Source organism: Cuculus canorus, chromosome 5, assembly GCF_017976375.1.
Source record: "Cuculus canorus isolate bCucCan1 chromosome 5, bCucCan1.pri, whole genome shotgun sequence".
NCBI lineage: Eukaryota > Metazoa > Chordata > Aves > Cuculiformes > Cuculidae > Cuculus > Cuculus canorus.
Window position 1 is genome coordinate 40,465,916 of NC_071405.1, and position 27,106 is coordinate 40,493,021.

Here is a 27,106-nt window from a genome sequence, read left to right on the forward strand (position 1 = left end):
TTGTGCATTTAAGTCATAAACCTGTTCCCAAAACTACTGAAGAAAAAGGTTTTTTCCTCCATCCAGACATTAAAAACAACATGAACCCACAAGAAATCAAAATAGGAGACAAAATAGAGAAGACATCAGAAGGGAATGATTCAAGAATTAAAAATCATATCTTACTGCTTGTATCTTACAGAGAACACAGAATTTACAAAAAGTACTACATCTTGCAATATACAAAATAAAGGAATTGCCTAGTTACATAAAAATGCACACACACAATCTTGTGAGGCCCAGGAACTCCCTGCTTTCTATAGAAATAAATCAAGGTCTCAGATTTTCAAGTCTTTGAATGAGTTCACACTTTTGAAGTGTGAAATCAGCTATCAGTGGAGGCTGCAGGTAAACGTTGACAATTTAAAAAAGCTGCTCAGAAGGGATTTCCACTGAAGCAATTGCCAGTAGAAAAACTGGCTACTTAATGTTTGTTAATTTAACACTTAAGAGCACAGACGTTATACCAGTGTCCTGGAAAAATAAACACATCATAAGAACTCCTTACTGGCTCTCTATATTCTTGTTACCAAGGAAAGGATCGTTTACATTAGCTCTAAACCTGGAAAAAGAGGAATGGCAAAATGTGGGAGGTGGTATGTTCAGAACCATACGTCTAAGGAACTATCTATACTTTTTCTCCCTGTTAATGAAATTTTCTAAATTCTTTGTAAAGTTTTTATTCGATTTTTCTATAGTAAAAAAAAAAAAATCTGCAAGGCATCAACAGAAGCACAGGTCTCGGCAATCTGCTCATATCTGATTACACGTTATATCCACTGAATTTATACAGACCTCAGAAACCAACTGCCACAAGACTGAGAATAAACACTTAGGCAGGTTTTATAACAGGACACACTTTAGCATTTTTGTCTAATAGGATTAGATGCATCATTTTTACTTTTTCTTCTCCTTCCTTCTTCTCCTTTCAGGAACAAGTTCTGCTGTTTGATCACTGGGGCTGAAGCAAAGGCACAGGCTATATTAGACCATATAAAAACCACTGAGTTATGTAGCTTCTGCCTTTGACAACTTCAGTTTAAATTAGAAGCGAGGCAGCCAGCAGGCAAAGGAGATGATCCACCAGGTGGGAGGACAAACAGGTAGCTGTCTCTTAACAGGTTATCCAGTAAGGCAGTCCTGGAAATTTGCTGTGTGCCATGGCATAGCAATAGCTTTAAGCATCACAGTAGAAGTCCGGGTTTCTCTCATTTCTGAATCTTTCATTGAACAGTATCTTTACAATAAGCACATCTACAACATAAGCACAAGGGCCAGAAAGACTGGCAAGGCTCTCAGCTTAAATGACTCATTGATAAGCAAAAGCTGAAAACATCAGACAAATGAAAACAAATGCCATCACTGGCATAAAATCACAAGCGCAACAGCCGTTCAGACCAAATCCAAAATCCTTAAATTAAAAGCAGGGAGAAGTAGCCTGTGTTCTGGCCAGAACAGCACTGCCTCGGTGAGTTTAGGGCTCTACAGTGACAAATGAGTTTGAAAGGACCAATAGCACAACTCAATAAACAGGTAGAGTTACAACCACCAAGATCTCTCCCATCTCATTCATCTGCAGTGTGCTACCCAGTGGAGAAGGAGACAGAAAAACAATGAAAAATTAATGAAGAAATTTCTACTAATATAAGAAGTAAACAATTAAAGAGAGTGTTCCATCAAATTCCTATGAGGTTAACCAAAATGGTATTTTTCTCCTTGACAACTTTTCTTTTTTTCTTTTCTTTTAAGATTCCACTGTTAAAGAACCCGCCAATAGAATTCATCAATCAACAGAAACTGGAAACATAAACAGCATTTATACCAAAAGTTTCATGACCTAGATTACTGGTGTCATTTTTGCATTAGTTTTCTCTCCATAAAGAAGGTATAGATGAGAATTCTTTGCAGAGAATGCTGTAAATTGATAGCTATGTTCCAGTTCACTACAGTTTCTTATTGATTTTCTCTCATTTTAGCCTGCATTGATTTGTTAATCCCTTCTCTGTAACTACTCTAACGACAAATTGAGAATGAAAAACTGCATGCTTTAGGGCCTTTTCCACCAACCTCTTGCTTCAAACCATATTTTCTCTTGGATCTGGAACATGTCAATGCACGTACCCTGGGTTAGACCTGACTCACCTCAAACTAGGATGGATACTTTTTACATTGAAACCTTTCTGTTTAGGCTTCTAATGGATGAAAAAGGCAACTGAAGCAAGGTCAGTGAGGCTGAACCAGATTTCTGCACTAATAGTTGTCACCTTCTAAAGCTGTTGCTCATAGAGGCTTTGTCTTAACACCAAGTAAAGTGAAGTATTAATATAATACTTATAAATAAGATTGCAATTAGGTTACGGTTTTGATGGAGCAGATTAGTATTTCCAAAGTAACCCACTACCTAACACATCGGTACTCCTAATTTCCAGAAATGACTTTGCTATGAGTGTTAAATGTCTCTCTGACCAGGCCACAAGATACTCTTTACAAACCACAGTCATTTCTTAATGAGATAAGAAAAGCACAGAATAAATATGAAGGCAACCTAGCAGAAAACTTGCATTTTAATTTCAGTAGTTTGTTACTGCTCTCAGTCTCCTGCTAGAAGAAAGACAGGGGGAACTGAATGATCTAAGTAAATTCCGTTCCCTCATTTCCTGTGATAAAACTGTAAAGTCCTCCAAAGCTTCTTGCAGTGTTGCCAAGATCTGTGTCATTCTCCTACACAGGGCATGCAGATCACAGAAACAACTAATCTATACAGGCTTTGTATTCTGTATGCAGGCTGCAGCTTCATTCTTTTGATACATCCTGTTTGGGTTTTAGTCTCTTAATAATAATTTCAACAATTTGGTCTCTATTTTTATTATAGCACCTTCTCATTTGCACAGTGAGTTGTACTCAGAACCCATTTTTCCATGGCCTTTATTTGACTTTATTGTCACTTAAAATTAATTGATAAGCCAAGAATTTGATTTGTGCTCTTGCAAGTATATGAAAGGAACCATCCCTATATTACCATTTTTATTACTGCATCTGTAAAACAGCATAACAAAACCAACCTGCATCAATCAAGAAAAATTCAACAATGTCAATTCTCAAAGGACATAAATTAAGATCAGCTTGTAAAAGATACTGATTCAAAAAAACTACTGCACTACATGCACTACATTCCACATCACTTCAAGGTAAAAATTAGGATAATTGAATTAATCGGTCCAGAATGACCTTAAAAAACCCTCAGTAAAAGACAAGCTGGCCTTCACCTCTCCTTCTATGGGGGTCTCTCATCATGAAGAATCACTACATGGACAGATCTAACAGCATTAAATAAACATACAGGGCAAGCAACACACACTACCTGAAATACAAGACAAGTAGTAATCTGACCAGATATCAACTATCTTTCTCTTCTAGTAAGATCACAAGGGAGAAAGCTTAATGAATAAAGGGCTGGAGTGGAATCTGGAGCACCTGGGTTCTGTTCTCAGCTTTCCAGTTGACTTGCTGTTGCACCTGGAATCATGTCATTTCTCTGTTTCTACTCCCATCTCCTGCTTGTTTTCACTATTAGCTGAAAGTAGCACAAAGTAAGAACCACCTTTTACTATGAATCTTTCCAGGATCCACATCCATTTTTGCAGCACAGTTAGGAGTTTTGAGGAAAGCTAGCAAATGAAAGAACAAGGAAGAGAGTTTACTGAAACTGTTTTTCACAATATCGCTTTCATTGAACTATATCCTTGGATTATCTAAAAGTTATTAAGCTTGGAAAACTAGAGAGACTTTTTTTTGCATTTTCCTCCTTCCCCCAAAGTGTTTGTTTTTTTTTTAAGCAGCTTATTGGATCAGTTTCTACACATATATTGTTAAACTCCGAGCAGTAAAATCTGGTTTAGGAAAGTTCAATTTGTTGTTTCTCTCCCACAAAAACACCAATCTGCTGTGTTGACCATTCATAATAAAGAACATCTCCACAAATATTCACAGTATCCAGTCAAACAATTAAGTATACCAACACCTTGCAAACAGCAGAGATGATGTATACGTAACACTATCAGGTTATTTATCTTAATACTCTTTAAAGTCTCAACTTCAGATTTACTTACGAAGAAGCCTCTAACAATTTTCCCCAAGAAGTCAAGAAATACAAATACAGTTGCCATTTTGTAAACCAAAAGGTTCCATTTTCACTATTATTGCATCTATACGTTAAGGTAATAATGATGCTTATACATTAACCTTATGGTTATAGAATAGTCAACCAATTCGCTATCGTCATAACAGATACTTTATCATTATCTTGCAGTAGACACTTAACATTTTACCACATGAATGAGGAAAAAGGGAAAAAAAAGAATATACTAAAAAGAAAGCTAATTTTCAAATAATATATTTATTTTTAAAATAAATATAAATAGTATGTTTATTTTTTAACTAAGTTAATAACGAAAGGCAGGCCAGAAATAACATTGGTCCTTTACTTAATAAGCATGGACACCTCATAAACAAGGATATAGAAAAGGCAGAGACATTTAATGCTTTTTTCACCTCTGCCTTCACTACTGTTGATGGACTTGAATTCCCCTCTGAGCCACTGGCTAAAGGACCAAGACTGTGCAAATGACAAACTCTCAATCAACCCTGATCCTGTGCAGGATTTATTGCTCCAGCTGGATCCCTCTAAGTGGATGGGGCCTGACAAGATTCATCCAAGGGTACCTAAAGAGCTGGCTGATGTCATAGCGAGACCTCTCTCGATGTTTTTTCAATGCTTTTGGGAATCTGGAGAGGTACCAGTTGACTGGAAGCTGGCAAATGTTGTCCCTATCTTCAAGAATGGCAGCAGAGAGGAGCCCAATAACTGCAGACCTCTCAGTCTCACTTCAGTGCCTGGTAAGATTATGGAGAAAATTATTCTGGAGCTACTGAAAAACACCTGAAAGACAACACAGCCATTGGTCCCAGCCAGCACGGGTTCATAAAGGGAAAGTCCTGCCTGACAAATTTCCTTCTATGACAAAGTTACCCACCTAGTTGACAGAGGAAAACCAGTTGATGTAATCTTTCTGGATTTCAGCAAGGTTTTGGTACTGTCTCTCACATCATCCTCCTGAACGAAATGTCTAGCATATAGCTGGATAAACACATAATGCAGTAGGTGATCAGTTGGCTGATGGGTCAGGCTCAAATGGTCACAGTGAATGGGGTTACATCGGGCTGATGACAGTCACTAGCGGGGTTCCACAGGGTTCCATCTTAGCACAAGTATTCTTTAATATCTTCATAAATTCATGGATGAAGGACTTTAAGGTTGACTAACCAAGTTCACTGAAGACATGAAACTGAGGGGAGCTGTTGACACTCTTGAGGGCAAAGAGGCTCTACAGAGGGATCTAGACAAATTGGAGAGCTCGGCAATGACCAACCACATGAAGTTTAACACGGCTAAGTACTGAGTTTTGCACCTGGGACAGAGCAACCCTGGATATACATACAGACTGGGGAGTGAGAGGCTGGAGAGCAGCCCTGCAGAAAGGCAGGTTAACCGCAAGGTGAACATGAGCCAGCAGCATGCCCTGGAAGCCAAGAGGGCCAACCATGTCCTGGAGTGCATGGCATTGCTAGCCGGTCAAGGGAGGTGATTGCCCCACTCTACTAAACACTAGTGTGGCCCCACCTCAAATATTGTGTGCAGCTTTGGGCACCACAGTGTTAAAAGGATATAAAAGTTACTGGAGAGTGTCCAGAGGAGAGCCACAAAGTTAGTGAAGGCTCTAGAGGGGAAGTCATACAAGGAGCAGCTGAAGCCACTTGGCCTGTTCAGCCTGGAGAAAAGGAGACTGAGGGGGGAACCTCATACCACTTTATTGCTTTCTCACAAGGGAAGGAAACAGTGCAGACGCTGATCTCTTCTCTCTGGTGACCAATGATAGGACCCGAGGGAAAGGCAGGAAGATGTGCCAAGAGAGGTTTAGGTTGGATATTAGGAAAAGATTCTTCACAGAGAGGTTGGTGGAGCCCTGGAACAGGCTTCCCAGGGAAGCAGTCATAGTGCCAAGCCTAACAATATTCAAGACGCATTTGGTCAAATCACTCAGAAACACGGTGTAAATTTTGGGGTTGTCCTATGCAGGGATAGGAGTTGGACTCGACAATCCTTATGGGTTCCTTCCAACTGAGGTCATTCTGAGATTCTGTGAAATACTAAAATTAAACAAGAACGACTCATTACTGCAACTGTCTCTGAAATGAGTAGCAATAGACTTCAATTGCAAAGGGCAATGAGAATGTGTTTATTCATGGTGGTGCTCCCTGAAGAAAGGAACCATATGGAGGATCCCAACCAGTCTGTAGTGCTTGGGATGAACATACATACACTGAGACAAACACACACGCTCAAATAATGTACCACAGAAGGGTCAGGATAAACACAGCAGGTACAAGGTTGCCAAAAGTCCATCAGTTATTTCCATTTCCTGACACAACTGGCCCCTAATCCACTACCAAGATTTAAGATGGGTGATGGTAAAACTAAGGAGGGAATTAAGCCCAGGTAAATACATATCCAAATATGACAGTGGGACACAGATATTTATTTTTTTATTTCTTAAATGACATTTCAGATTCCCTCCTCAGAAAACTGTAATCTATCGTAGCTTGCTTTAATTAGAGAAAGGATATGATGAAAATGTGGTTCCACATGAACAGTTCTGCATATCCAAAATTACTATAGCACTCACATCCAGTTTAGCAAGAAACATTCAGCACTGCACAATGACTTCTCACTTGTTTGTTGCTGCAGCAAATGTTTGCTGCAATGTGAATGACATGCCGAACATACCACAAACAGTAAAATGGTTGCTATTAAAACCAAAAATATCAAGCAGACTGGAAAAGCATTTTGACAAGGAGGAAACATTAAACCAGGTCTTTGTAGTATTTGCTAAATACAGAGGCTCATCATATTTTAGGCCATTTTTATTTAATTGTCCTTTCATCTGAAGAGCAGTGGATATGAATGCACATCAGGCAGCAGATGAGTCAGATGTTCTGAAGAGGTCCAATCAAGGACGCCCCACAACACAAAAGCATAATGTCTCGCACAACTGACTTCGCCTACAGCCTTAAGTTTCTTTTCCGTGTCTCACCCTATTCTATGATGGTTATGCATCGAAGCGCCAAGAAGAAAGCAATAAATAGACCTTCAGTCACATAATTCAAAAAGTTTAAACACATGAGACTCCAGGAATGTGATGACCCCACACTCTTTTAAAGCTGCCAGGAAGACATACTTAGATCAGTAGATAATTATCTAAAACTCAGGCTTTTGTTCTTCCATTGTTTCACTTGAAAGAAAAAAAGTGCTCATATTTCTCAAGGTCAATGCTTCCAAATGAGTTTGTCAGATGAAGTCAAACTCAGATTGGAATAGGTCACTCACAACACTTCAAATATCAGGGTTTGGAGGGGTAGACAGACACAGACACTATATCAATTCCAGCACAAAGAAAGGAGAACCCCTGGACTTTTTGCAGAGAAAGCAGGTAAACAATGGGCACGGAAACAAGGAGCAGCACTGGAGGTTAAGTCTACATGCTGTCCTTGAGGTAAACTAGTGCGTCTTTCATACTGTCCCTAATCTTTAGATTAGTTTCTCCATTTCGGTTTTAACAATATTAACTGAAGTGCAGAGGCAATCAGCAGACCACAGCTTTGCCAAAAATTCAGCTGAATCACTAAAAGCGATTTATAAAAATAGACCATGGATAAAAATCATTAGCTGTAATCCTCAACTGTTGAACTGGTTCTCTGCATTAAGCATGCAAATTGGAATTGTTAACTCAAGGTAAACGTGGAAAAGAACTCATCTGCCCTGTATCCTTTGTAATTCAGCTATCATATTAAACTTCATCTCTATACGACAAAAGAAAAAAAGGATAGCTTGTGTGTAAACAAAAACCAGCTCACACTCTACTTAGCCTACAAACTGCAAATTATTGCATTTTTAAGTATAAATTCTAGTTCTAGCATTATTTTGTAATCTTGAAGTGAAGCAATTTAGGCCTTTATTATCTGCTTTTTCCTTTTCTCATCAACACAGCTCCTCTTAGGATATAAATGACGCTAGCTCTTCATCACGCTCTTCTTAAATCATCTTCATGCTGTTAGCGCTGCAAAGAATGATGCCTGCTCCACAACACTGCCGTTGCTAATCACTCAAATCAGGTCTTTCATAAGTCTATAAGGAGGAACAGCGCTGAGGGCAGCAGAATGAAGATGAGATTGGTTTTCTCTTCCGTTTCAAGGAATATATCTGAATGCATCCCTTTCCTTCACCTTCATGGATCACTCGTCCTGCCAAGCATACGTTCCCCTGTGCAAAAGCTATGGCTGCCTTCAATTTGTAATGTAAAAGAAACAACAGAACTACATATTTGAGGCATTGCCCAAAGCACAAATGAAAACCAGCACGAAACAGATTCAATAACAGTGTTCTGTATAGATATCCAGTGACAAAAGTAGGGACACCCATCCCAAAATGAGTAAGAAAGCTGTTTGAGACTCAGTGGAGTCAACAATGACTAAACAAATTATTCATTACTGCAGCATCCTAGGCTCTGAACCTCCACTTCGCATCTGTAAGTGCACACAGTCACAGAACACTGATGATGGGAAAGTATAGAGGCTGATTCTTCTAACTTAAGTTTCACCATGGGAGACTACCAGGAGGCAGAGATGCAGTACATACATGGCAGCTGAAGCAGTCAATCTGTACTTACCCCTTGCAATTTGACTGCCAGCTACCCCACAGGGAGATGCACACCTTTTGACTAGTTTTCTGCCCAGATGGGACCCGCAAATTGCCTGCCCACAGGCCAATTGCCATATGCTGCCTCTCAGCTGCTAAAAAGTCAAGAAAATGGTTTGCAGGAAGTACAGGTTGCACGTTGTATCAGCCTACAGCAAACAGCTTTACTCAAGTTTTCTTTCTGATCATCTTTATGCTTCAGGATAAATAATTTTGTATCGAATTAGCCATATAAAACAAAAGCCTCCAATATCACTGAAGGATGTTATAAGATAGAGAATATTCTAGAAGTTGCAGCATTATTTACCAGCTAGAGAAAGACCATTGGCTAAACTGTTACACAGGGCTTCAGACTGAAGTAGCGCTGCAACTGGGCAGGGTCCCAGTTTATCTGCTAAGATGTACTGCAGGTGCAACTACTTCCTGCACACACTGATATATGAAAGAAATTGGCATCTTCTGCTAAGGGTAACTCTGGTTCCACCTAGGAAAAATCATTTTATGAATGCAAAGGCCTTTTAAGACATTTGAAATAATTGAACCATATTAATTTCTGACAGGAAGAGCAGTGAGGACTTGTACTAAAAAGGTTCTATTAGGAAATTGTTCCAGTTATTGTAATGCACACCTTCTTCAAAAAAACAAACCTGGGAAAAAAATGGTAATATTCTTCATTACCTGAGATGCTCCATTTAGGCAAGACACTGAAACAGGGATGTTACACAACAGCTCCAAGTGTTGTTCAGATGCTGTGCACACCTCTTGCCCATCAGGAACCACTGCATGCCTTCCAAGTTGCCCATAGTCCATTCTGCCCCAGGTGAATACCTTGCCAGTTTCTAAACACAAATCATATTTCAAGATTATTTATTCAATAGGTACTTGGAACATCTGGATACCATGTCAAAACTAGAACAATACTTCTTACTGCATCTTATCTGAAGCTTCAAAAAACTAGTGAAAACTTACTGCTTCGAGCAGAAGAAAAAAATAATAAAAGTAACTAAAGACATATTACGATATGCTTCTATGCAGTTACTCAAACTTCATTAACTCGTTTTCTACCAGAATAATTTCTCTAGGATGGCCTGGGCTATAAATGAAACTGTCAGTAAAGCTGCATAACTTGGACATTCTGCATATAATATATACACTTTGGTTATATAAAGGATGAATTTTTAGCTTAATAGAAGCACACACAAAACAGCTTATTCTGAAGCATAAAAGATTTTTCTCTATTGCCAGTCTTTGCTATAGAGACATCCATTGCATGCCCTGTGTTTAACAAACAGTTTGTTTTCCTGATAGAAGTTGCCATCTGTCACAACTTACATTAGCAGAATACCAGCCCTCAGGACAGCAACTGGTTAGTCAGGAACACCACTAGAGCTGTCATTAAGTATTGGAAATGCAGTGGTTCATTTTCAAAGGAATCGCTCATTGGCCAAGGAAAGAGAACTTTAAATAAAATCAGCAGTATATGGATCACCTTTCTCTCCACATATTATAGTTGGCTGTTGTGGGACTGACACCCAAAATGCCACTCTCCAGTACAAATAAAGTGATTCTTTTTACCTTCAGTTCCCAATATTTATATAAAAAAAAAAAAAAAACAACAACCAAAAATAACCCCACCACAACAGCAAAACAAACCACACACACACACACACACACAAACAAATCCTACTAAGTGACAGCTTTATTTTCTTAATGAAATAACTAGATCTCTGCAGCTAAGTAATGAGAAGCTGTCCCTTCTGGGCTTCCGATTTCAAAGGTTACCTATGCACAACATAACCAGTATGTTCTCAACTCAGTTTTGACTAGAAGCAGCAGCCCACATTACATCTCAGGAAGCCCGCAATGACCTTGAGAGTTATGTACACACTTCAGCCAAGCCTCAAACTCCTCTCCAGAATTTAACTGAAGTCATAAGCCAAATGATGTGAAATTAAAGAAGATACGATCAAGTCAAGCAAGTCAACTCTAATCCACACACTTCTCCCCTTGTCAGTCAGTACAAACATAACCCGCGGTGGGGTCAGGAGCAAGAGGTACTGGTCACACTGCACAAAGGTGACAACTGAGGGTTTTCTTAACACATCCCATATCACAAACCCTGGGAAACCTGACCACCTTCCTTTTCCTTTGGGTGCTGCCTTGAAGAGGATACAGGTAGGTACTGCTTGCTTGTGGAGTTTAGGCTCATAATGTACCTTGTAAAAAATCTGGAAACCTCTAACTTTGTATTTTTAAAAAGACAAGAAATATATGCATTTTCCCTGGAAATCTGCTAGCGGTGGTTTTTCAGATCACAATGCTTCCTCTGAAATACTTAAGTGATAAAATTAGTTGTCCTTTTCTTTCAAGGGCACAAATATTTTCTTCTTTTGGAGCTTCCTAGCAGATCAGGGAAAAGTTGAAACCAGTCACTTTCAATACTAGTGAGGTCTTTCAAAATACTAGCTTCATCATTTTCGATTAAAGCATTTAAACAAGTTTCATTAAGAAAACTACCAGTATACCTCACAGATATTAGGAAAACAGTTCCTAGTTTAAAAAACAAGCATGTTTTTTCTGAAGGTACTATATTTACTTGGAAATTTGTAAAGATCTCTGCTAACGACATCTGCAGCTACATCAGAATGTTACATTGCAAATTTAAATGTAAACTAAGCTTCAGGCTTTTACATCAGATTAGGTTACTACACCTATTTAGTGGACTGGAAAAGGACAGGCAGACTGCTCTATTTTGTACCAAGTATGAAATTCAAAAACAGAAAGAATTTCTGCATCAACTAGCTAGATCATTAATATGCCACAAGCTCTCAAGCACTACCCAGACACTGCTGCATGGATCCCAAGGACCACAGTTCTACTAAAGCATTTCAACTCCCATAAGCCAAAAGCATCATGTGTCATAGACAAAAACGTCAGCAACCCACAAGGCTTCTGGATAATCAAGCAGTGTATTTGATAATACAGACCCAGATCCTCATACACAGCACAGCACTGCTGTGTATAGTGAGGTTCCTCTCAAGTTTGACTTCTGGGGAAAGAAAATATTTCCCCAATCAAAGCTGTGCTCAGTCTGGACCCAGACGTGAACAAAAAAAAAACAGCCACAAAAAACGATCCTTTACATCATCACCTGAGGGTATTGCTCCAGCTGGTCTCAAGTCTTGTCTGCTGCTGTTGTCTGGATTCAGATGAAGGCAGTCTAAAATCCCAACATACACCTGATCAGTCTCTGAGACTCACTGAGAAAATAATCTTCCCACCCTACCAGTGACCAGCAGAAACTAAGGAGCAACTGACACTTTCTTGACGATGAGCTGCTAGAGCAATTTCTGGGCAAAGCAAGCAATTCTGTTCCCCTTTGCCAGGGGTCTATGAAAGGCAGAGAAAAGCATAGTCCTCTACAGCTTCCCCAACTGCAAGATCAGAGCAATGTACTACAACCACATACTCTGAAATCAAGGTAAACTGCATAGGTAACTTCCCCTTATGAATTAAAGGCTCCCCACTCCACCATCCACCCCAAACTGCTGTCTCCATGTTTAACTCTCTTTAATTTTCAGAAACCATCACCCTTTTCAACGGGATTAATTTAACTACAGCTGCCATCAGCTGCCCATTGTGTCTTTATCACTGACCCAAAGGCCATCTCTCCACTCATAAATTTACCATGAGCCAGGGTCCACACAAATTTGGGGTTTTTTCCTACTACACTACAGGTTATTGGTCTCCTTAAGGTTCACTCTGCAATTCTATTATTGGATCAATAACATTGAAATTTCAACAGTAACACCAAGTTTAAATGGAAGTAATAGAACTGGAAACAGCATGATCCCAGTGGTTTTATTCAGCTTTACAAAGAGTTTGAAGTATGTTCATCTCTTATTGCAAATTATTTCAGTAAATTCAGTGGAATTTAAGAATGCAAGCACGCTTGAAGGATTAAAACCAAGCAGCAATAATGCCTGGCTACAACAAAACACCTTCCATCCACACATTCGATTTTCCTTCACTGGACGAGCAAGGACAGAATTACTTACACATGGCAAAACCAAACAGAGACTTTAGGAGAACATAAACTGTTTCTGTTTACAAGCAGAAATAATTGTAATTATCTTTTTCCTTTTTGTCCCTATAAATAAAACAAGTTTCAGACAGTTATTGGCAGGCAAACATGGAGAACAGCCATTAAAAAAAATTAAAGCCAGATAAACTAATTTTTTACTTTTAGGAAGAACTTCTTGAATGCCCAAAGATTACCTAAGGAACCAGTTCCTCCTCAATGCTCATCAACTCAATTCTCACTTCTAATTGGCAGAAATTCACTTCCTAGACTTAGTCCTGCTTGGTGAGCATACCCCTTCCCATGCTCAGTCTCCTGCTAATGGTCAATCACGCCTAATTTTCAGCTAAACACATTTGCCTATGGACCCTTTTAGAAAGAAATAAATCTGTCTTTTCTGTGAAAGAATATAACAGAAGCTGATTTAGAAGTATCTTCTCTATGAAATACTGATTATATTTTCAGCAAACAAACAAAACAAGAAAATCAGTCTCAAGTGGAAAGTTTGGGTTAAGGCAAATACCAACGCATGGAAAATTCCAGCCAAAAAGGTTAAAGCCTCGTCAAAATCCTAAGCAAAAGAAAGCACTGAGTTATGACAGAAAGCATTAAGCAATTGTAGTGAGAGGTGTTGCTACTGTGCTGCTTATAATATAGATGGTATTTTAAAATGTTCTAAGAATATTTGAAAGACATTAGTCATACAGAGTAAGGAGGTTGCAGGACGAATTACTTAAGAATGAAGGGTGATATAACAAGGAGTGTTGGTCTAATATTAGAATAGAACAGATTTTAATTAGAAGTCAAGAAAACATACACAGTGATGAGTCAACTGGACAGAGTACATCAACCACAGAAGTGGCTGAGGCATCAGAAAAATGAGATATTTCATACCAGACTTATACAATAAGAGGGCACAAAAGGCAGGAGTTATTTCTACAACTTGTGTGAAAGAAACAAAGATACAAGGTTGGTAAGCTTTTACAGTTCTTCTAAGATACTAACAATGCTTCCTAAGACCTTGATCTTGCCATGTTCTGAGCACAAAGGCTTCAATTCCAAAAGACACTTAACTCCTTTACTGTGAGCACCCATATTGTCCCAGATGACTGTATTGCAACTGTTCCTTTTCTCAGCAGGGAAAAGGAACATCAAATAAATGTCAGAGGGTTCAATACTATTTGGAGTTAAGAAGTAATAGATATAATTCATGCATCCTCTGTCATTCCAGTGTACAACCTGAATGAAACATACAGCACCAGAATTCAGAGAGCTAGGAAAGAAGGCCAGAAGATATTTAAGAAAAACTTCCCAACAGCCCCTTATGCAAAGGGTACAAACAACAGTACCCACACTATATCATTTGAGATTCTACATGGCCATACAGATCTAGTTTCCTCCTGCTCTTTGAACTGTAAGCACAATAGTCTGCATCAGCATCCATACAGCAGCAAATCATCTGAAACACATGCTCACATCCCTCACAGAATACGGATGAAGGTATGCGCATATTCAAGTGCTTGCAGCACTACACTAGCACTCCACTATCAGAAAGGCTCCTCCACATTTTCTTCACATCATCCTCCTGTACTTATGCTATCACAAAGCATAGGCAGTTACAAATGACCTCAAAATTACAAGTTCACAACCTTTGGAGTACTGTAAATCTAGCAACATCACACAAAGCACTTCTAGTTTCTTCCTTCCTGACCCTGTAGCTCTTACTGAGCTGCTTTATGGTGCTGCTGAGTCTGTAGAGAATGTGAATTTTCCCTTTTAGCAGTTTCTTAATCAATCTGCTCAGCTGCATAAGTATTTGGAGACAATAAGCAATTTTAAAAAAAAATATTGTTTTAAAAATAGGTTGGTTTCTCAGTAAGACACAATAAATAAGAACATTAAAATTTACTTATTTTCACTAGATTCAGATCCATCTTTATACCACTTCTCCTGTTGAAAGATATCATCATAATTGCACTAGTGTTATCTCCTTGAAGTCTCTATTCAGTATTCAGGCAAGCTTTGAACTATCTTTTCATAAGCACTAGATGAAAGAGTTAATCTAGGCTATCTCAATTCACAGTTGCATTAACAATTGTTTTTCAAATGAACCCTGGATATTCACATTCAATGCTTAATCTCATTCAGACTTGAAATAGGAGGTTCAATATAAAATTCCTAAAGCTTTCTTTCAAATGAAAATTCACAGGAGTCGGTATTAAAAACTGGCATTAGGAGGCTGCCTCCGCCTCCAAGGTAAACCAACACCTCTCTCACAACTAACCTCTGCTGTCCTTCAGCACAATCGCTAATGTCCTTCAATGATTCTGAGAAACTTCCTTGAAACTACCTAGAAACAACCTCTGCGCAGGGCAACCTTACAGAAAAATATTCATCCATTCCTCCCTAATGCCCTCTTGGCTGAAGATAGGTTTAATTCAGCAGCTGGAAACCTGGCATCACTACTACACTCACAGTCTAACACCTGTACCTGTGGAACGTTTCACTACAAAGAAGGATTATCTGCTCTGACAAAGGTTTATATGGCCCGTTCATCCTCTTACATTAGAGTTCAGAGTACCAGAGCTGCACATTTCTATACACATCTGCTTTCTGTGACCTCCTTACAGAATTCTGCATCTTTATGTAACAGGGCTCCTGATTCCTGATTTTTTTCCATATTCATTTGTAATAGCTATTAAAAATGTATCACTAAAGCACAAATCTATGCAGAGTATTGAGGTCATGCCTCTTCAGGAAAATACAGGCAAAACAGCTAAAGCACTTCAGGGATGCCATCAATAGAAAATTAGAGATCATTTCACCTGCCATTTTCAGCCTTCTGCAGTCACAGGTTGCAATATACGTGTAGTTCAGAATACTCCACAAAGCATCTACTCAAAACACTGCAGTTCACAGGGGTTTCCAAGCACCCTATAAATAGGTTTAAACCTGCAACAAAAGGCCACACATGCCACAGGAAGAGAATAACAAGGGCATCACCAATCCCCCTGCAATAGCTATGGATTTGTCAATTAAAACTACACGCTTCAACTGGTCCAAAAATTTCTGCCATTCTGAGCTACCTCAGGTGTCCCCAAACCTTAAACATAAGCACGTGGGCAAGACAAACCAACAACTTGGTATTTAACACCACTAGAATCAGTGGCTCATCTATGATCCAGCAGACAACTGGCTTCTCACTGTGACCCATTACTATTGCTCAAAAAAAAAAAAAAAAAAAAAAGCAACAAAAATAAAGAGGAAATTAACGAAATCAACCTGAAAGACAATTCTGCGTGATGAAAGAAAATACATCCAACCAGAAGGAACTCTGTCGCATGGCGTTCATGTAAACAGAGCATAAGGGAATATCATCCTGTCTCCTTTCGAACTCTCCCGGAGATATCAAAACATTAGACATTCAATGATTGTTATGATAATGTGATGTAATGGAGAACACTTCGTGAGGTAGGTTAAGCTATGAGAATGTGGGAGATTCTCCAAGAGAAGACACCAGGATGATGACACCCTTTTAGCACAGACTAAGAGGTTCACAGCACAGATGGAGGCAACAGTTTATACCAAGGCAGCTTGGGAAACTTTGGACCCAGACAGTTGTTCTCAACCCTAGGGCACCATCCTTCATTGTGCTTGAACTATTTGTGATCAGGAAGGTTAACCACATCAAGGAACCAATCTGGCTGAAAAATAGCCTTGGGAAATAGAAGCTTGGCAACAGCCAATATTGCTAAAAAGTAGTGCTGTATTAAGTCAGCTTAATATTCTGCACAATAGGCAAGAGATAGCATGTCATATGAAACTGCAATTTACATTTATCATGCACTTTAGCAACAGATCCATTGTTTTGGGTACTGCCAACACTATTAAACACCTAAAGAGCTTTGCCATTCATTCATTCATTCAAAAAAGGTATGCTTTTTATTGTTTGCTTCCATAGTTACACCAAGTTATGTCTCAAGATGGGCAACATTCAGTTAATGGCATTTTTCACATACTTAATAGCATGCTTCAATGCTTTGAAAGACTGGATAAAAATTACTTTTGAGTGTGGCAAATTTCAGATACCTTTAAAGTCCTGCCTCTGGGTTTGTGTGTTAGAATGGATAAAGGGTGTTTTGCATTTATAGGAAAGAAAGATTGGACACATTAAATACCCTACAAAGTTTTGAATAAATTGAAAAAAAAAATTAAAATGTAATAAGTCAAAAGCTTGTAAAGTTTTGTTCATACTGCTGATACCAAACAGATACGTGATCTTGGCTCAAAAAAAAAAATGCCATGGGAAGGTCACGAAGTCCATGCAATCATGAAACAAAGCTGGAGAAGGGGGCTGAGGGCAGGGGGAAATATCAAAGCACCTGTCACACTTTGCATTCATCCTAGAAGATGAGAAAATTCCCTTCTCGTTTCTCTCCACTCATGATTAGAGAGTCATAACTGCCTCACCGGCTGTGCCTCTGGCTCATTTTAAATTCAAACTACGATACATATCTCACTTTTGAACTTTTAATAGCAATGCCTTAAAATGCAGATTGCTGGCTAAATTTAGATAAGTGATTAAAAACAAATCTAACTCATCTCTACCCAGCAAACAGAACTGCTGCATTCAAGGTTCAATAGAGGACTTAAGTCTTCATCTAAAAACAAAGTCCTAACAAAAAGATGGGAAAAAAAAAAAAAAAAGCAAAATCAAAGCACAATTTAGTGATGCCTCTAAAAAAGCAGGATGCATAAAACATTAACCATCTATGGAAAACTATCTGTAAATGCATCATAGTATACCATCGGGTTTTTGTTCTGTACTTCTGCAAATAAATTCTGCACTATGCTACTACAGCAGTATGAGTCATACACTTTCACTGACATTCTATATTTATATCTCCATGCCCTTCTGCACTGCTATATACTCTCTTCCATATAGGCCTCCCTAACCTGGAATTTCCTCCCTGCAGCTCAGCATATCTTCAGCTAACATTCCCCAGAAAGCTGAATAGTTGCTTCTTTCTAAGCATGAATTCAATTCTTTCCGGACATCATTTTGAAAAAGCAACACCCTTGAACTATTATAACACAAGGCATACGCTTTTATTTGTTCACAATTATTTTCTTAATCTTATTTCCTACCCCTTTGTAAACAAACTGCTCAAGCATTTATCCCCTATGAGGCAAGGTCCAGGTCTTATTTCATTAGATTTAAGACAGTACAGTGCGACAGAAAATCTTATTTAGACATCACAAATTACAATATATGCACATTTTCTAGATCATCTTATGAAAAGCATTACTAATAGCTCCAATCTTGCAGACATTTGTGAATCTCCCTAATCTGGAGAATGCAAGTGGTTCTGCTACTCTCAATATCCCAGTGCCAGCTGAGCTTGTCCAAGAAGGAACAGGCATCTCTCTACAACAGATAAATAAAGTGAAGGTAATTCAGTTCCCAGTGCTAATATTTGTCTTTTCAAAAGACTCAAGGCAAACACCAAAATATCACAAGAAATGTTCTGGAATAGCAACCGAAAGAACTGGGCTTTTTTGCTGCTGTCCACAAAATAGATTCCCAAGAACAGATATTCAGAGCCCACTATCACACAAATTCCACGGGTAACATGCATCAGACATGCATGATTCTGAAGAGTAAGAGTCACAATACCTACAAAGGAATAGGAAGGATTATAAAAACAGAACATTAGATAACCAATCCTGGGACTTACTAAGTGTCTTTAACTTTCCCAGCAGCTCCAAAAGCAGCTGAGTTCTACATCCAATGGAGTACATCCCTAACTGTGTGCTGTTCTTAAGAAACAGAGTACAAAGAACAAAACAGTGTCACAAAACCAACTATGGTACCTCCAGACCCTCCCAGGAGATCATCCCACTTATTCAGAGTCAGAAGCATTAGAACAGCAACTACAACTGACTAAGACAGAGTGGGCTGTTAACCTCAAATAATGAGCAGCTGTAACTGCAGCATCCTAACCTACAGGAGGAACAAAACAGTCTAAAAGAGGATGGGAAGGAAAATCTATGCCCTTTGAAGTCAAGAGATTAATAATGAGCAATAAGGTGATGTGTTCACTCTGGAATCTTAACCCCATTTTTTCCTACCCGGAGAGACTGAGATTAAGAGTACTGGGGAGGTGGGGAAGAATTCACAAGATTCCACTTCATATGGGCAAGATGTTTAACATCAAGAAAAGTGCCGGGAGAGAGGGGACAAGGATGTAAATATCTGCATAACGGTGAAAGTATCTACATGTCATCTATGCCCTGAAAAAATTTCATCATCTACAAGAGTATGCTATCCAGCTAGCAGAGTTCCCTTTGACACCTTGTTTCAGCTAAGAGCTCTAATTCATTAGAATTCACATATAAAAAACGACGAGATGTTTTCAGCATTTCAGAGCTACAGGACACGGAGTATGAGGCACACACTTAGAGAAACACATTAGAAATGTTACCACCTATGTAAATACAATTAATGTAACGCAAGTCCCTTCTGTAAAGAAATCTGAAATTCCCTGCAAACAATGAATTACACTAGTGAGATTTACTTCTGATGTTTACCAAATAAGGCAATAGTTGCCCACAACCACCTCTGTATAGCTATAGCATTATAGCATTATGTATAGCTATTGCAGTGCAAGCACTTCTATGCCTAAGGATTCCCCAAGCATGTACATGAACAGGGTTGTAACACCTAAGTATTGATACTGCCTGCTAATAAGAGGGCTTTAGTTCTGAAAGTGAGAGAAATAAGAGATCTTTTCTCCTTAGGAGTAAGAACAGAACAATGAAAATAAAAACTGGGTCTTCACAGCCTTCTTTTCCCTGACTTTTAAAAGGATGTTGATCAAAAGAAGCAGTACTCTCCCATTCATGCGTCACAGAATCCAATGAGACAGAACAGCTTGCAAAGATACCATGAGTTCTCTCCTGGTCTTTTACAAGAAAGAGGCCAGGTGGGGAAGAGTCACTGCTTTGATCTGAAGCAAAAAGTTTGAAGTCAGACACTCAGAAAACAATTTCATATGTTAAGTTTACGCCTACAGAGGATAAGTTCACCACAAGGACTTAAACCCCAAGGGCACGGGGCGACCTGATTTTAACAAACGCTACTCCAACACAGCTCTGGTGGATTAGGGAAACCTTAAATAACTACCCTAGATTTTTAAATTGGACACATCAGCAGTTTGTTACGTTTCAACTATCAGCTTCTGCCTATGTGCATGGCCACAGTGTTTTGTATTTGTATTGTGTTCTTTTTTAATCTCTAGCAAAGTGAGCAAGCAAGAAGGGACAAACACAAAAGGATTTAACACTCTCCTTCATACTGTGTAACTTGTTGGGATGATTCTTCAAACCAGATGAACTTCCAGTAATCCACACTGTCATCCTTAGACTGTCCCTCTAGCCTGACCTTCTCTCCTGGCAGTTTTACTGTCCATTTTCTTTTAAATGAACCGCTTTGGCTCTAGTCAGCCTTGTCACCAGCAGGCAAAAGCATCAAAGAAAACATCTGAATACAGGCAAATTCCTACGAAACAACTATCAGCTGCTATAAGGTCCAAAACTTAAGATGAGAAATGCCAAACTGATTTTCAGTTTGCTTACTATTTTGGGCTGGAAAAAAAACAAGTAGGAAGACATACTCCCCTAAAGAAGTTCATATATACATACATTTGGTTTGGGTAGCCTTGTAAAGGGAAGTTTTTAAAATTCTAGAAAAATAAGATTTCCTACACTCAGGATAAAAAGATCTGAGCAAAAGTGACATATAGCACTGCCCTTTGTCTTTGCAATGTTTTGTACAATTTTTCTTTTAATTAAATGACACTGATAAGAATTTAGAATGAGTTACCTAAGGAAATCCCACCCCTCCAAGAGTTTCTATTCTGTGTGAATCAGATGATAGTACCGTTTTATCATCCAGGTTTTCGTCCAAAAAAAAAGGAACCTTGTAACTACTGTGATTACTTTATTCTTATTATATTCTGTGTTCCTCATAATACCAAACAGAAAAAGAAAGCAGACCTGAAACAAACAAGCTCTTAAATCCAGCAGAATATCCCCAAAACCTGAAGTGCATCCTGAGTGAAATAGATAAATGCATTTCCTCAGCCATTTGGGATCCATACAGAATACATGCACCTACACTGACAGACAGTCTTTGCACTGAAGTTCAAATAAGAACTACTAAAACCAGAAGGAGCTGCACCTGAGTTTCAAGTGCCATGCCACAAACTGGACTTGCAATAGCTCACTCTTCTCCTGTACAAAAGAGGACTTAAAAAAACCAACACAAATGTGCCAAAAAGGTTGCAAACTCACCTTCAAAATTTTCTTTGGGGTACAAATGTTGTTCTCTGTTGCCATTAAGACTGAGTCTCACTTACTAACACAAGCCATTGTACTGAACAAGTACATCTAGCGCCTAGAGACACCTGTTCCTGTTCACTGGACTTCAAGTCTGTTGGTGTGGCCCTCTTCACCTTTTAGTTGCAAGATTCTCAAGGTAGCAGGTTAACCTTGCTACATGGTGTTAGTGGCCTCACAGTCTGTGCTTCCATGTAAATAATTATTAAAAAAATGAGTATCCAAAATATAGTGCCAAAATGAAAACTGACCTGGAGAGCAACATCAACATAATTCAAAGTTAAACAAAACCAACAGATTATACGTTCCTACCATATCATAGGAACTCATTATAAGGTTTGGATTTCAACAACATTTATAAGCAAAGCAATACTTTCATGGGCTGTATTAAGAAAAATCATTAATCTTTTACTTAAGGAAATCAAGTCACAAAGCAGTACAGAAAAAATAGAAAGAAAACTGATTTTGCTTAAGGAACCCAACAAATTGTTAAAGGATATCACTTGCTAACTACACTTGTGTGTGTTGAACTAGACTCAAGCGCTAAAACATAGGCATCAGTCATGATATTTTCAAAAATCCATCTAAGTCAGTTGGATGCTCACAAATACAGAAAGATTTAAACTCCACTAGAAAATATCCCATGGCACATACTTTGTTAAGACAGAGATAGATCTTCATGAGTTGCAGTAGCATAGCGTCATCCCTAGAACTCAAACATGGACAATGTAACATGTACGTATGGCCAACTGAATTTTTTCATCATAGATTTGTGTTAAGATAGTTTTTGTGGCTCCTCACAACTGGAATAATTTAAAGAACAAAAGCCAGCAGTCTTGTTACCAAGTAAAACAAGTGGATACAGTCTGCTGGCAGATCTCATTGTCCTTCCTGAGTATCAAAGAAGGGGAGAAAGCCCTTCTTCTACAAGACTACACACCAAAATTCACAGCTGTCAATATATCTCTTGTATCCTGTAGTGTGTTACCTCAAATTCACTATTTGAAAAGTACCTCAAGGTAACCATGAAAGGAACAAGCCAGATAGGCTTCATGAGGGGTATTTTCCTGTCTGTTTTTTTGTTTCTTTAGAAAAAGAAGTCCTGAAAGGTACTGTTTTTTAGAAGCATTCAACTGCCACTGAGCTCTTAAAAGGAATATTATCCTTGTTCAAAGCATGGTAAGATTCATTAGTGAGCATTAAGCCCGAATAATTAATTACTAAGCAGGAAATGTCATTTAAAGGTTATGAAAAGAAGTATTTAACAGTCTTAAAATGCTACTAAGGCTAAATGAGATCTCTAGATCAATGCACATGCATGCACAGATTGTGTACACACAAACAGCTTCTTTCAGAAGTTGAGCTTAGTAATGCTTACCTTAGTAAACGCTTAACTTTCAACTTTCAATCATGTTACTTTAAAACGCAATAGACGTTACTCTTGTACACATGTACAAAGACGAACAGAACTTAAGAGAGCAAAGTAAATACACGTTGTATTTGGCAATCAGTTGCCATACAGATCAGTTCAACTATGATGTTTCACTACTGGTTTCAGCTTCCAGTTTTTTATTCTATGTAAACCTAGGGCAAAGTACTTCTACCTTAGTAAGTAGAACTGTTTGTCTGTGACCATGTTAAAGGGGACCTACAAGAAAGCTGGGGAGGAGCTCTTTATCAGGGAGCGCAGGGATATGACAAGGGATAACAGTTTTAAGCTGAAAGAAAGGAGATTACATTAGATACTAGGAAGAAAATCTTCACTGTGAGGGTCATGAGGCACTGGAACAGGTTGCCCAGAGAAGTCACTGATGCCCCATCCCTGGAGGTGTTCCAAGGCCAGATTGGATAAGGCTAAGAGCAACCTGATCTAGTGGAAGATGTCTCTGTCCATGGCAGAGGGGGTTGAAACTGTATGATCTTTAAGGTCCCTTTCAACCCAAACCATCCTATGATTCTATTCTATGCTATATCCACTTCGTATAACTGCAAAGTTTCTGAAGTGCACATTCTCACTGTTGGTCAGTTTCACATCAATGTTTTACTATTCTAAGGGCTCTGAGAAACCAAGATTTCATCCAATCCCATCGTCATTCCACTACATGCAACTATGTTGTGTGATGTGACAACATTCAACACTCAAAATTAAATCATTCCCCACCCCACCCACTTCCCAGCCCCCTCCCCGCAATTTCCCAGCTGGAAAGGGGTGTAGGGAAGAACACCCCAACCCAGTCTTCCACAGTCCATGCTTGTTGCTGACTAACACAGCCCGATAAAGACCCACAACGCATGGATGTCTAGAAGTTGAATCAAAAGCCAGGAGGCAGAAAGAAGTGACTCAAGTTATAGAGTCTCTGACCCAGTCTGTCAGAACAGCAACCAAGCAACAGTGGTCTTACAAGTTAATTATTCTACAGTCAGATCTTCCTCTAGTAATGCCTACAAAGGGGAAACTCAGAGTCAGCTTATGACAAAAGTTAACAAGGCAGTGAGTTTTCTGTTGCCTTTACCTTTGCTCTTTTTCAGCTTCACATAGGTAAATTGACAGATATTTTAGCACAAAATGAATGGAACTATTTCAGTATGGTTTAATGCAAAAACCAGAAATAGTTTAATGAAAGATCAAGGGGCTCAGATAGTGCCAACAGTTCCACTTACAAATACAGTGAAGAACCAGAAAGACAAGGACATTGATGGTCAAATTCTTCCTCTTCAAAGGAAATCTGTACTAGCTTTGTACCCTGATTACACAATCATTGTGAAAGAGGAGGCATTTCCAAGAGAATTATCATCATCACAACTGTAACAGTTTTATTTGCTCTAATGGAAAAAGAATAAGAGAAAGTAAAAACCCCAAGAAATAGCTCATAGCCAACAGGCTGCCCTTCTCAGCCTGAAACTACAACTCCTCTTGCAAATTGGTTCTAGTAGTATAGGATATTGCAAACAAAACAAACACCATATTTACAAATTTCCTGTATACAAACACAATAAGTATTGTTTCATAATACAAAAGCTACCACTGTCAAGAGTCCAGCTGAAAGCCTTCCAGCAGAAACAGAACCCAGATATGGCCCACACATCATAACCAGGAATTGATTTTTTTTGTTTTCTGATAGGAATGGTAGAGAATACCAAAAATCAAAGCCACTTTCACACAGGTTATTTACCTTTGCATGATCAGCTAAGCCTGTCTTGAAATCGCTAGAGATCAGGGGGTTACCTTTCAGATTTTGCATTCTTTCATCAATTTGAATTAATCTACAATTTACAGCCTGTTCTTGGTATCCTTCACTGCTTAGTACTGTCTGTGTGTTGTCAATGAGGCCCCATTAGAACATTCTTCCCTATGACCTTCCACATAGTTGCTAACGTACCTGACCTTTACATTTGCTAAATATATGGCTAGTTGTAAAATGCAGCAATCCAATCACAGAAACTGAAGTAAACAAACAAAAAGGAAAAAAAAAAAAAGTAATGAATCCCTTATCTCACACTCTAATGACCTGAAAAAAAAATCTATACCACATTTGCATTTTAAAGGTTCATTTTTCTGAAAGCTTTATAAACTTTTCCTTCAGGTTAGGACACTCACATTACTTGGGTCTACAACAATCACTGCTTCCAACAGCAAAAGAGAGGATATGGCACCAAAAAAGGAAATGCAATATAACACAATCCCACTTCTGACAATGTAGTCTATGTTAGAAAAGCTCCAGAGTGTAATGTTAAATGGTAGCCGAGCCATTTTCCAAACTCCTCCAATCATAGAGTACTTACTAAAATACATTTGGACAGGATGAAGCAAGCATGAAAGGAAGTTGAGGCCAGGAAAACCTGGATAGACTAGCCTTATGCACTGTATCTTCCCCTTCTACTGTGGGGGAGGCATTCTATAGGCTGCCATACACATAATGAATAGAAAAGATCTGCAAAATTTGTCATAGCTGTTTTCCTCCTGTTTTACGATTCTTCATAAAAACACTAAGCATTTATCATGACCTAAATTTAACAAAGATCCATTTAAATCCTTCTCACCACAGACCATCTGAGTCTCCATTTGCCAATATACTCACAGTATAGCTTACAAGTGGAATTTCAAATAAATATTGAGATAAGTGTCCTTGCCCTTAATGCAAATCACTGATATTTCTATTTTAAAAAGAATAGCTTCAATCAAAACTAGTGACACTTCAGCATTTTCCTAACACCTCTCTCTCCACATACAAAAGATGTAACAAGGTACAGCACGCTTTTTTAAAAAAACAACTGTTTACTGCACCAAGTAGAAGTCACTAAGAACAAGGAGGGGGAGAAAAGGGATAGAGACCAAAGGAACTAAACAAATTACTCAAAACAAGTTGTTTGCAAGGTTCTGTGGAAAAATTTTGCTATGAACAACTCTGAACACTCAATTCTAACCTTTCAGAATGTATCTTCACATTTCATACTGAACCTAGTATCCTTCTCAGCAACCAAACCATAGAATTTTTTTGAGACTTTTAGCAAAGTCTCACAGAACTAACCCCTGCCAGGGAGCAACAGAAATAGGAGTGTGGAATAATAAAGCCATACACAAGCATACACACACTCTAACTTTATAAGTTTAAAAATAAAGCCAAGGAATGATGCCAAGTCACGAAGCCAAGGAAAAAGCCAATCCTTTCTAGCTATTTACAGCTATCTAGAACTCAAATCCGTACAATATTGAAAGTAACATCCAGGAGGCTTTAATGTTCAGTGTACTAAAAAGTCATCAACTTGCTAACAAAAGCTGATACTTACCAAGCAAAAACAACCAAGAGACTGTATAAGCCACAGCCAGCCCATGAGTTTTGTTTATTCAGTTCTTGTCAAAGGAAGAACAAAACACATTTATATAAGAAATATGTTTGTGTTGTAAGATAGAACTAAACAAGAGGGGCTGACACACAGAGTGGGATGTAATAGAAGTCTCCCGTTGTGCTGGTAAGCCATAGCTGCTGGAGACAAAATCTGTCATCTCAACAGAGCACACACACAAGATCCACAATTTACTGAGAACTATCTTCTGGCAGAAAATCTTCCCTGAGAGTCAGTGGCAATTGAGCAGTTAAAAGAACAATCTTCTATGGTGGCTCCAGCAAAACCCTACCCCCCATCCTCCTCAAAGATAAGCTGTTGTAGGATTTGGCTGCTTAAGTCTCATTTGCAGAAATAAATTGACTGTAAATTTCAGATCTTTGCTGCTTGACTAAAGTATTCCCATCAAAACCCTGGAATAGATAACATGATAAATGTCATAAGCTGCTAGTCATCTAAAACCTAGCTCAGGTTTTCTGCGTTTCCTTGCTTTTTACTCTCCAGTTAATTCTTTATTTGGTCTACCAGACTGACCATCTCCCTGATATCATGAACAAAATAAGGTCCAAAACATGAAAACACACCAAACTTTACCCTCCATAGCACAAAGATAGCAGTAACAATTTCTCCAGGCCTGCATACCTGCTCAACTTCAGTCTCATTTGCCAAGGCAGAGTAAAGCACAACATATTCTACAAGGTCCCTCAATCAAAAAGATTATGCTAATCTAGACAGCCCAACAGCACAAGATCACAGAGGTAACAAAAGATCTTACTGTACATTGCAATAAAGTTAAGCTTTGATAAATACTGGGGAAAAGAAGGGTGCTGTACCCCAACTCCAGAACTGCACATTTCCAAGCTAATCTTTGTAAAAGTCTTCCCTTCCATCAAAGGTTCCTTCCTGAGGACTGGCTGAATCTGTATACA

At 38.7% G+C, this 27,106-nt stretch overlaps 1 protein-coding gene across 5 annotated transcripts in view; it reads right to left on the reverse strand.

Annotated features, from left to right (window-relative positions):
• Positions 1–27,106, reverse strand: part of SERGEF (secretion regulating guanine nucleotide exchange factor) — a 155,575-nt gene that overhangs the window by 107,201 nt on the left and 21,268 nt on the right. For 4 of the 5 annotated variants that reach the window (XR_008450226.1, XM_054069001.1, XM_054068999.1 and 1 more), the window contains exon 9: positions 9,530–9,690. The exons of the other annotated variant lie outside the window; for it this stretch is intronic. Coding sequence is in view for 3 of the 4 variants with exons in the window: in XM_054069001.1 (XP_053924976.1) it covers positions 9,530–9,690 (161 nt within the window). In the remaining variant the exon portion in view is untranslated. The remainder of the gene's footprint in view (positions 1–9,529; positions 9,691–27,106) is intronic. 5 annotated transcript variants of the gene reach the window in all.